The 12265-nt window shown below is 33.2% G+C and overlaps 1 protein-coding gene across 1 annotated transcript; it reads left to right on the plus strand.

Moving 5' to 3' along the window:
• The first annotated feature begins 5486 nt into the window (after positions 1–5486).
• LOC114712657 (disease resistance protein RPP2A-like) lies at positions 5487–10239 on the plus strand. Its single transcript, XM_028897204.1, has 5 exons — positions 5487–6185; positions 6288–6366; positions 6748–6982; positions 8137–8223; positions 9990–10239. The coding sequence occupies exons 1-5, from the start codon at positions 5487–5489 to the stop codon at positions 10237–10239; spliced, it is 1350 nt and encodes a 449-aa protein (XP_028753037.1).
• The last annotated feature ends 2026 nt before the right edge of the window (positions 10240–12265 follow it).

A 12265-nucleotide genomic window follows, 5' to 3' on the forward strand; every position in this document is an offset into this window, starting at 1 on the left:
TAAATAATAAAATTTAAAGAATTAGGAAATCAGTAGCCTCCTTGGTAACGGTGCCAAAAACTTGATCGCTACGGCAAGTGTACAGACTCGATATAGTAAAAATCCTAGAGTAATCTAGGGTCGTACCTACAGGGAGGTTGCGTTTTTACTAATCCAAATAAGTAACAATAAGAATAGATGAATTGATTGATAAGATAATATGAAATAATAAATTAAAAGTAGAAGAAAATCAAATATAAGAGGAAAATCAACCACCCAAAGCATTGGGGTTCAGGATTTACCCTATGGATTGCTAGTTTCTATCTTTTGAATTGACTCGTCAATTTATTATGGTGACAACTATTCCTAAAGTGTCCTAGTATTCTCTCAAATTATTAGTCCCTATTTAACTAGAGTTGAATTCGTTCCCACGACACCCAAACAACTAATTAAATCTCGAAGCTAGAGTTGTAAGTCACCATAAATATCTAGAACTATCCCTAGCCTTAGTATTTTTGTCTACTTCTCTAGATCTAGGTTCTCTCTTCACCTCCCAGTCCATCAAGATCACCCATAATTTAGATTCAATGGTAGCCAGTCATAAAACCTAAATAAAGAATAAGAGAAATCGATATAAATATCAAAAGATATTCATAAAAGCTATAAAAAGAGTCAAAACAAAACTAATAAAAACTAGCTTCCCAGTTGGGCTACATCCCTACCCCAACTGGGAAATTTAGAAACTCATAATAAAATAAGCTATAAAGAGTATTGTTCTAAGATCCCCAAACATGATAGAATAAAGGAAGAAGAAAAGAAGAATAAACTATCGAAGGATCCAATAGAGGTCCTTTGCTCAGCTGCTGTCACAGGATGAACAAAGGTAGCAGGTTCGCTGATTCGCTATCGCAAACAATGATCTGTTGCTGTCTCTGGGAATGCTCTCTGATGCTTGCTCTCTTCTCCTAGTTGCTGTATCCCCAGTTCCTATTTATGATGCTTTTGCGTCTTCTCTCCCTTGAATCCCTTAAATCCACCGCTTTTTGTCACATCTCGAATTTTGGGCCAAAAAGTACCGAAATTAGCCTGAAATGAGTAGGGTACCGGACCTTTTTTGGCAGAGGTCCTAGAGATTCCCTGGAAGGACAGCAGGATTTCTAGGGACTAAATCGCAAAGGAAAAGTTTTCTAGGACTGAGAAAAGAGGAAGTTATAGACTTAGAAGAAGTCTCGGGGCCCAGGATTGATGAGAAATAGAGATAAATATAGGCCAAAGGTTATGTTGGAGGCCCCAATGACATGAATTTTGAAGTTAAGCCAAATTAGGGGCAAAATCGTAATTTTCTAAAGTTTTTGGCTGGAAAGGACAAAAAAAAAATTATGTCTGAAAATCTCAAAAAAATCCCAGAAAAAAAGAAATGGTAGGTTAAGGCCTAAATACTTCAGAAAAATTTCAGAAAAATGGGGATAATGTTCAGAGGCCTATATAAGACTAAAAATGACAAAAATACCCCTAGAAGGAAATTGTGGAATTCACAGGGTTTTGACTGATTTGGAATATTTTCAAAAATAAATTATTTAAAGTACAGGAAGGCCTCAAATAATTGGAAGAAAATGAAAAAAAATACTTAAGGAATTATCACAGGTTTTAAAAATAATTCTGTCCCCAGAAAGCGAAGAGGTTGGCTTTAATGGAATTTAGAGCCTATTTACATATTATCTGGGAGAAGTCAAAGGTCTAGAAGTTGACCTTGGAATTAAGAAAAATTAGAGGAATTCTCTGTGATGAATAAATAGTATTGGTACTCGAAGATAGATTCTCGGAGTTGTGAATCGGTGGAAAGAATTCAGTCAAGATCACTCCGAAATAAATATTATTAATTATTTTAATTATTTTAATAGAAGAACAAGGGAAGAGCATCACTCTCTCTTTGGGCATGTTATATAATGCCATGTGGATTTATTTGAGGTGAGAAAATAGTGCCATAACATGTTCCAGTGGTCTCGGGAAAGTCAGGACCCAAAAAAAGTACCTTATATGGTGCAGAATGGCAAGATAGGAATACCTAACGGTTGTATTTTACACAAATTTCATATTAATTTTTCTCCTATTTTAATGCCAAAATGATGAAGGAATATGAAAGAAACAAGTGTACCGTTAGATGGGAAAAAGAAGTATTATGTGTATGGCTGGATGCAAGACACGTGTACGGTTGAATTAAAAGCATGTGAATTGATGATGTAAGCATGATGTTATCAAGATGATATAAACATGATGTCATGGGACACTTGTCACCACAAGATTAAAAGAGAAAATAGACGGTCCAAATCAAGCTACACATTTTTAAGATCAACGGCCTAGATTCAGTCTTGTTTTCTATAAATACCCTCTCCCCACCCCTCATTTTCATGTAAGCCCATGGAACCTTGGGGAAACTCTTGCAAAATGGATTCTAGAGGGAGAGAGAAAGACTAAGTGGTCATATGCAAGACCAAGCTCTAAAACAAGGTATGTTCATAGTTTTAATGTGGTTTTCACTACTCTTATTGTTATTGAGCTTGGTTATAGATTTTAATGATTTTTGGGAGCTTGAAACTCTAGGGGGACATGCTGCACAAAATTCTTAAGAGTAAGGGAAGATGAAATTGATGTTAGAATAATGTTCAAACGCTCGAAAGGAACACGAATCAAGTGGCTTTATGTTGAAATTGGTTGAACTTCATGATTATGTAACTTGAGTAATATTTCGGCCAGGGTTCATTCTTGGGGCTAGGATTGGATTTTGATAATTTTGATACTTTCAATGTGTTTAAAATGAAAAATCTTACAGGGTCAAGGTGAGAAAAACAAGTTTGGAAGCATTAGAATTGAAAATGGAATTTTACACCCTAAGACCCCATGTTCGGCCAGATCAAGTTGAGTAGGGAGGATTTTGATTTTGATTATTTTAAGCTTGAAAATGGATTCTACATATAAAATTGTGTGGGAATAGTATGTGGAATTAATTTTAGGAAGGTTGGAATTCAAGCTCAAAAGTTAGAAGCTAATATAGCTCAAAGAAAACAAAGTATTGATGTTGTTGATTACCATGGCTCTAATGAATAAATAGAAATGATTTGTTGGTACATTTAGGACTGTGAGACATCAAGGAAAAGCAATGGCAAAGGTTAAGGAAGCAACCTTAATGGTTGGAAGCAAAAGGGAGCAAGTTGAAGAGTAAGAGAAAACTTATGATACAAGGTAGCGAACTGATCTTTCTTGTGTGCTTGATGTGTATGTGTGCATGTGCTATGAATTCCATGATGTGACTAAGCTATGCTGCCGAATTATGATTGTTATGATTAGTTAAGCATGCCTTGGCATTATGTTATGTGAATATGAATGACCTGGCTTACTTTCCATAGCATTTCACTATGCATAAACAAGAAAGTTGTGCACAAAAGCATGTCATACACTTGCATCCATTTTGCATGCATAAATGGTAATGTTTGCTACTGAGATTCTCCCGAATCTCACCCTCCCTTAACCAACCATACTAGGAGCAAGAGAATGGGAGAAGAAATCAAGAAGTGGAGCAAGAAAGAGAAGGAAAAGACTTTAACAAATGTATTACATTACGTTGTATACTGTATATACTAATGTATGTTGTAAAGGTGCCATTGATAGTATGTGATGATAAATGATGCTGTTGGCTTGTGCAATTAGTGATGATAATGTATGGAAATAGTTAGTGTATGAATGGAATGGTATTATGTATGGAAAGTCTTAATCATGAACTGTTAGTGCAAGTTAGGGGATAAGCTATTCCTAATTGAGCAACAAATTAGTGATGGATCAGAAGTATGGCAAATAACTGACTCTGCCTATGAAATTTGGCATGATTAAAGTAAACATTCTGAGCTTTAAAACAAGTGATAGATCACTTAAAATGGATGTGTGTGTTAAGAGTTATGATTTCTCAAAATTGGACTAAAAATCTAAAATTTACTAGTAAACAGTAACCTAAGAAGCAATTGCCAATTTTCAATCTATGGGCTTGTTTTGTGAATCGCTTGAACTATAACGCTTCCAAACACGTGCTCTGAGAGGTTAAAAGAATGATATTTCACTTTTTATGCATATATCTCCTTCAATATAATATATTATATTATATCATGATGATTTGCCTTGCTTCACGTAACTTCACACGTCTTACCCTCTTAATATATATATACACACACACACACACACACACACACACACACACAATTATATATATATTATATTTGTTACAATTGTTGCTCATGTCTCCTGCATTAAAAATAATAAAAGTTTTGAGTAGATTTTATCTAAGATCATCTTTTATCCTATAATTAATAAAAGAGAGAAAAATCTACAAAAGATAATTAAATAGGTACAAGATATCTACAAATTTCACCAAATAAATCAAAATATACACCTATTTAATTATAAAATATAGACTTATCACAGGTCTCTATATACAATTTTTTTTTAATTTTTAAGGTCTTTTTTTGTGATTTTTTAGTTAAGTAATTGCAATAAATTTTTGAAGGCCCCCCCTTTAGAGCTAGAGAAAGCTGCCATGCAAATTGCTATTTGCATAGAAATAATATTAGAAGTTTAGAATTCTGCCAAAAAAAATCTGGAAAATTTGCAGTGCAAGAAAGTTTATAATAGCGATAAAGATTTAGATTGTATATATAGGATAAACTTTTTGATTTTTAAACGTTAAATTTTTGAATTTTTTTCTGATAAATATTCTTAATTGCCGAATATTTAAATTTAAGGATCTACTGATAAAAAAAGACATTATGGGATAAATTGGTCTATTGGCACGGCATTCCATCTTTAGATGGTCCCCTGACTTTTACCAATTTTTTATTCATAAAAATAATAAAATATTTTTCACCAAAAAATAATAATAAAATAGAGGAAAACAAATATTATAAGTATTGCTTCTAAATAATTCTATGTCAAATAAAGAAAAAATGAGTATTCTTTACAATTATTCACTGTTGTGTGTTTTAGTTCTTTAAATATTTTTATTGGTCGGCATTCTTTTATCTTCTGCAAGTAGTAGTTAAAACATATAAATTCATATGTTATTATGCGCATTTAATTTCCTATAGATTTTATTGTTTTTCTAATTATTTTTGCATGAATTATCAGATTAATCATTATGTGTGTGGGGGTGCATGATAGTATTTTCTCATTCATTGGCCTGTTTTCTATCACTTTTTCAAAGGAACTTGGGGAGATGAAACCAAGTTAAAATAGAAACTAATTTTAAATGTGATGAATATAAATAAACTGAATAATCGCAGATAGCTTAGTTAGCTTCAATATAACTTGAAAAGTTTTTGTATAATTTGTCTCTTTTGATTTTTTTTAATTAAACAAAAGATGATGGTTTGATTTCTTTGCAAAGAGAACTTATTTCACGTTTGAAAAAACAAAATAGTGTGAAAGTGTGTAATTGTTCGGAAGGAAGCCAGCTGATAAGAAGAATGTCAAGCCGTAAAAAAGTTCTACTTGTCCTTGATGATGTGAGTGACACAAGCCAACTTCAGAATTTGGCTGGAAAAGGATGGTTTGGCATAGGGAGTAGAATAATAATAACAACTAGAGATCAACGTCTGTTACTTGAGTATGGTGTTTCTCAGTATAAGATGAATTTCTTAAATCAAGTTGAGTCCTGTCAACTTTTTCTTCAAAAAGCATTTAAGGGAGATCAACCAAATGGAGATTTTTTGGAGCTTTCTAAAGTTTTGATCAATGCTGCCAACGGACTTCCATTGGCACTCAAAGTGCTTGGCTCATTTCTTTGTGGAAGAAATAAACCAGAATGGAAGGAAGTACCCAAGAAGATTCCTTCAAATGGCATTTTTGATATACTAAATGTGAGCTTTGATGGATTGCAATATAATGAGAAGAATACATTCTTAGATATTGCTTGCTTTTTCAATGGGATGACCAAGTATGAAATCATAGAAATTTTAGAAAATAGTGGTCTGTGCCCAAAAATTGGAATTGGTGTTCTTATAGAGAAATCATTAGTAACTGAAGTGAAAGGATACTTGAGGATGCATGATATGCTTCAAGAAATGGCTAACGAAATTGCTTTTTGTAAATCACCCGATGATGCCGGAAAGCATAGTAGGATATGGTCCTTGGAAGATGCTAATCATGTGTTGGCAAATAAGATGGTAACATTCCCTCCCTTTTTGTGACTGCCTTCTTAATTTATCAATATATTCCATGCATTTTTCATGTTATTATTACCTTGACTTATTGTTTTTTATATATAGGGAACTGAAGCAATCTGTGGTATAGTGGTGAATTTTTACAAACCATGTGTCATACAATTGAATCCTGAAGCCTTCTTTAGTATGAGCAATCTCAAGTTACTTATCGTATTAAATTCTTCATGTGGCCAATTGAATCTTCATATACTTAGCTGCCTTTCCAACTCACTGAAAGTCATAGAATGGGAGGAGTATCCTTTAGATTTCCTGCCAAGTCAAACTCAATTGAATGGACTTGTTCATCTTAAAATGCAACACAGCAAATTAAAAAAACTTTGGAGAGGAAATCAGGTAATTAAGGTCATTTGCTTAAATTTGTTTGTCTACAATTGATGCATGTATCACTAGCCAGTTGCTGGTCTTTGAAGCTTTTTTTTTTTTTGGTTCTTTTCACATTCAACAACCTTAATCAGAACACCAAATTTCGATGATACTCTTAATCTTCAAAGTTTAATTCTTGTAGGGTGTAAAGTCATTGTTGATTTGAAAAGTTGCAAAAGTATTAAAACTCTTCCAACCACATTGGAGATGAAGTGTTTGGAGAAATCTATTCTCTCTGGTTGTTCAAAAGTTAAAAGGCTTCCTAAGTTTGGTAAATGTATGGAATGCTTATTGGAGCTTGATTTAGAAGGGACTGCTATATCCAAACTACCTGAATCATTGGTCAATTTGAGTGGTCTTGCTGTGTTGAATTTAAGGTGTTGCAAAAATCTGGTATGCCTTCCAAGGGATTTTCAAAAATTGAAAGCTATAATGAAAATCAATCATCAGGGTTGCTCGAAGTTTTCAAGGCTTCCAGAGAATTTGAATGAAAATGAGGCATTGGAAGAGCTTTATATGGGTAGAACTGCTATAAAAGAAGTGCCTTCATGCCCAGATAGTTTTAAAGTATTATGTTTTTCTGGATGCAATAATTATGCACAACCTCCTTTTTCAAATCTATCATGTTCTCTGGCTATGTTAAATTTGAGTTATTGCAATCTTCATGATGGATCACTACTATTCAATGAAATCAACAATTGATCATCATTGGCAGCATTAGAGGTGAGCGGAGACAATTTTGTTGAGTTTCCTTTGCTCCTCTTTTCCAAACTTCGAAAGCTTGAATTTATTGCTCTCAATGATTGCCCAAGGCTTCAGTCTTTGCCTCAGCTTCCACCAAACATATCACTTATGCAAGCTGGTGATTGTCCATTGTTGAAACATTATGTACGTTCACACCAACTACGGAAATTCATTGGGCAATTTGAATGTCAAGGTAATTTCATTTCTCGTCACTATTATTTCTTGCACATTAGTCATTATAATTATATATCATGCCAATTTTTTTCTACAGATTCGACACCAACGCGAAGTCTTGCAGAAAAGAAGAAAATTTACTTTTTTAAGTGACTACTTATCTGGAATTGTAACTTCGGAATTGCAAGTTGTGAGTTATTTGAATTCTCTTCAATTTGCAGCTTATTTGGTTTTCTTATTTGACTATTTCTTACTCATTAATTATTATACATCTAACATGAATAATTTTTCATCACAATCTCCTGATGACTTCTTTATGCAACCTACTCGCTCATTGACTATTCTTGGTAGTGACATGCCACCATGGTTTCATAGTCAAAACTACTTTTGTGCGGAAGATTTGCCTTATTGGCATATAACAAATGTATCGTTCATAGTAGACATGCCTGATCCATGCTGTTCAAGTGAATAGTGGGGCATAGCCGTATGCTTAGTGCTAGAAAATGATACGGAATATGCAAGAGTTGATGATTTTGCCGATCTTTGTTGGACTTGTAGAATTTCTAATAGCGAATATTCAGATTCGTAACGTGTCTGTCCAATGTTTTTGCAGTCTAGATGTAGTCATCAACGATGTATCATCCACATTCGCTTTTCCTCGTTTGTTGGGAAACAACTTCAAATGGTATTTTTCACTAAGGTACGTGAGGACGGGAAGTCAGTTTTTAAAATAGGGCAATGTGGATGGCGTGTGGTGTGTAAAGAAGATGTTGAGAGATGGCGAAACACATGAGATGAAGGTTGCGGCATCAGTAATAATGATCAGTTTATTGTTGAAGATGAATCCACCTATGACGTAGAGACCAACCCCTCTAAAAGATGGATAAAGTTGAACCAACTGCCTCAAGGTAATAAGCTTAAATAAATGGACACATGCACTTGGTATTACAAATTAAATCTTTTTGTTTTTTTATCTTTTTAAATTTAATTAGTGGATGAATAAAATATATGTGGCATTTCATTATGCATAGTTATATTGTTATTGCTTTCTCACTCTTAATTGGTTTGTTAAAGGAAGAATTACAATAAAATCTCAAGGAAAAAATATAACTACCAAAAGGTTTCAATAATACTTTAGAACATGTCATTATAGGTTGCTCAATTGTTATTGAGATTTTTAGTAATTATTTTTTAATGAGATTTTTCAGAACTTGTCATTACTTTTTTTGGGACTTTGTTGCAATTCTCCTTTTGTTAAATTATTATTCTCACGCATATGTAGAAGTTATGCTTTGAACCGTGGAGATGGTGGGTGATTGTGGCAAGTGGGGCATCTTTTTGTAATGCCAGTCTCCTAACCTTTAAAAGTTTATGTCGTTCAAAAAATTTTCATTGAGGTTTTACTTTTATTATATACTACTCATGATTCTTAATATAAGAGTTAGTTGATTAATTTAAGTAGATTAAGAAAGTTTATTTAGTTATTTATAATATTTAGGTGTTGTCTTTTTTAGAATACCCTTGCTAATTAATAATATGTATTAGCTAAAACTATCATTTAATAAAATCCTTATGATGAACAACTATTATAAGGATTATTTTGAAAAAAAAATAGATAAATATAATAGACAAAGTGGATTGATGTTTTATACTAAGGATCAAATTTAATGTCAAAATAGTCCTTATATTAAAGATGGGAGGTCATATTTGTATATAGAATATAGAAAATACTTCTCTTTGTGCTTTAAATGTGCATATTATATAGTCATGATTTTACTCAATTTATAGCTTATATATAAATTATTGACAAATCGCTATTTTGTTGTATTTTATACTCCATCCATTCCTTATTATAAGAGACAAATAACCGAAGTACGTTGATCAAAAAAACAGTTAAAGTTAGTTAAGAACAATTAATGTATAAAAAGTATAATTTTTTTCCAAAAATGCCCTCATTAATAAGGAGAGAGAGCATGAGAGAGAACAATTAAATTATTAAAAGAAAGAGAAGTGGAAGGGAGAGAGAGTGTGAGTTGGAGATAATAAATATGGGTAAAATAGTAAATCAACACAAAAAAGTAGAGACAACTTGTAAGTGTCTCTTATATATAGGAACATGGCATAAGTATCAAGTGTCTCTTATAATAAGGAACGGAGGGAGTATCTAATTTGGAGATTTTATTATGTTACTGAGCTTAAAATGCAAATATTATGATTATTTAGGATTGGGAGTCATTGCATAGAGTTAATGTTTAAAAGTGATAAAAGTGTCATATTTTATGATTTCTCCTAGGTACTTGACTTTTGGGTTCGTTTTGCTGGCAACTTGGGAGATGATAGAAATTCAGAGGTGGATAGTGACCATAGCAATCAATGGTTAGAATGAATGACAAATGGGGTGTAGATAAAACGAACCGTTTGGAGGTGGGATTGGATTTTCTACTTCTCGCTGGCATCTTCATTCAGATTCACAATCCCAGAAATCATCCACCCACCATCACAATCTCCATCTCTGCACACTTGGGTTTCTCCGTCTTCTCCATTCCATCTCTCGATTCGGCCCGATTCTTCCACTGATTCCGCATCCTCCGTCGCGTTCTGCCATGGCGGCTGTGACTATGAAAACATTCGGTGGGGCTTCCACGGAGCAGAGGCGGGGGCTAGGCGTTCGATCTCTCAGGGCAGTGGGCTAGTGGCTGGAGCTCGGAGCTTATAGGGGAGTTCATTGCATCTATTATTCCTCTTCTTCATTGCATTTCTAATTCTAGGTCTTAGAAGTTAGTTGTGTGATGTTGAAAGAATGTGATGACTACTGTGTTAGGGATTTGGATGCTACTGATTCGTATTGTGATTTGTTTCTGGTTCTTGATTTAGAGTATGATTGATCTCTTGCATTAAACTGGTTTCATATTTTGGCTGCGTTAGAGGCAGATCCATAGGGCAATCTGCCGTCATAGTTGAGCTTGACGAATTCGGTCTTGAGCATCAAATTAGGAATAGATTGTTCAATATCTCCACCTGGTACTGCTCTGCGATCTGTTAAAGTTCCAAATAAATTCTTATATGTAACAAGTATTAGTACTATGTAAATTTTGTATACGAAGAGTATTGACATTTAATTAGTATTAGTATCAATTTTTTCCCAATTTTTATTACTTATGTTGTACTTCTTTTTAATTATTGTTCTGATTATCCTTACTACTACGGAGTCAAGGAGGGAGGAAAGAGTGGTGAAAAATATTTTTCAGCGTAAAAATTATTTTTCATATTTTTTTATTAAAAAATCAGGCTTTATATTGGAATCCAAAAATTTTGATGGCGGTCAAAGTCGTCTCATGGAGTCAACATAATGTCCTTTCGAAGAAGGTGGCACTGTGGGAATGTTTTACTTTCTTCATCAATACAATGATGCCCATTCCAATAAGTTTTTGTTTTACCTTTTTTTAATTATTTTCTATTTTAGCCTTGCTTAATTACTACGAAAGCCGGGAGGAAAGAGTAGTGTTAACAGTACTGGAGGAATGACCCGTAGTGCCTACCATGTAATTAATAGAGCTGGTTTTGTCTTAATGTTTTTTCCCTCTCTCCTTTCCCTTTCATTCTCCTCACCATTAATTATAATGTTAAAGGTTTAGATTTATACTATTAAAATTTGATCTCAACATATTGTTAAAATTTGATGTAAATAATTTACAAAACTAAATTATTATTAAAAAAATTTATTTTTTTACTTCATTTATGGATTATTCAATTCAAATTTTAACTGTTTAAATTTATTTATATTTTTTTATAAATTTGTAATAATAGTTTTATAAAATATTGAACTTGAACCGTTAAAATTATAATCAGTAGTAATGAAAATAAAAACAAGGAAGGAGAAGATATAATTAAGTTGGGTCATCCAAAAGAAAATGACAAAAAGATAGAAATAAAAGAAGGTGAAAAATATCGGTCCAAACAAAAACAAGAAGGCGAAAAATAAAGGCAAACCACGTGAAGCTGATTGAGACTATTTGAATTTAGTGGAGCCGATTGAGACTATTTAAATTTATTTTTATCTAAATAAATATAAAAACCACAACTTTTTTCATCGTACTTGATGATGAGAACGGATTCAAAAGAGAGGAATGAACAGAGTTCATTCATATGCTTCATAGATATAGACACAAGACACCCCTGCCTCGTCTGCATCCATTAGATAAGTTTAAAAGATTCCACTTTGGATTAATTAACGAGGACATTGCTATTGTCATTTGTCATGTACCTTCATCTTTTTCCTTCTTCTCGGATATCAAATCATCGTTGTTTCTTGTTTTCTTGAAATCGTTAGGAGTATTTTCCTAGTGTCAAAGGCTTTTGAAGCCCTCATAGTCCTTTCAAAGGATGAGATGGGTGAAGCAAAACTAAGAAAATTCTGTCCGTTGAACTACAGGAGGCCCATTATTTGAGTATAACCACACAAGTGGGGAGCTCGTTCAAGGTGAAAGAAAGTAAATTTTTCATGGTACAAGGAGCAAGAAGTGAACTTCATGTCAAAAGGTAGGTATGAATCATATGAAGGAAATATATCAGATTTCATGTCCGGCCCAGATCTCTCAGATTGTTGACAAGTGAAGTCCCTTTACAAATTGGACACCTTGACACTATCCATGCATTAAATTTGTCAAACAATCACTTGTCAGGGCCTATTCCGAAAATATTTTCTGACCTTGTACAGATAGAGAGTTTAGATCTTTCAAACA

This window comes from Neltuma alba, unplaced genomic scaffold (assembly GCF_004799145.2).
Source record: "Neltuma alba isolate B1F8T4 unplaced genomic scaffold, ASM479914v2 tig00011388_pilon, whole genome shotgun sequence".
In the NCBI taxonomy this organism is placed as follows: Eukaryota; Viridiplantae; Streptophyta; class Magnoliopsida; order Fabales; family Fabaceae; genus Neltuma; species Neltuma alba.

Excerpts from the sequence above, each read along its gene's own strand:
- LOC114712657 (XM_028897204.1), top strand. The coding sequence starts at position 5,487 with ATGTCAAGCCGTAAAAAAGTTCTACTTGTCCTTGATGATGTGAGTGAC. Across the intron at positions 6,186-6,287 it reads ATGTGTTGGCAAATAAGATG|GGAACTGAAGCAATCTGTGG; the intron begins GTAACATTCCCT and ends TTTTATATATAG. Across the intron at positions 6,983-8,136 it reads CTTGCTGTGTTGAATTTAAG|TCTAGATGTAGTCATCAACG; the intron begins GTGTTGCAAAAA and ends ATGTTTTTGCAG.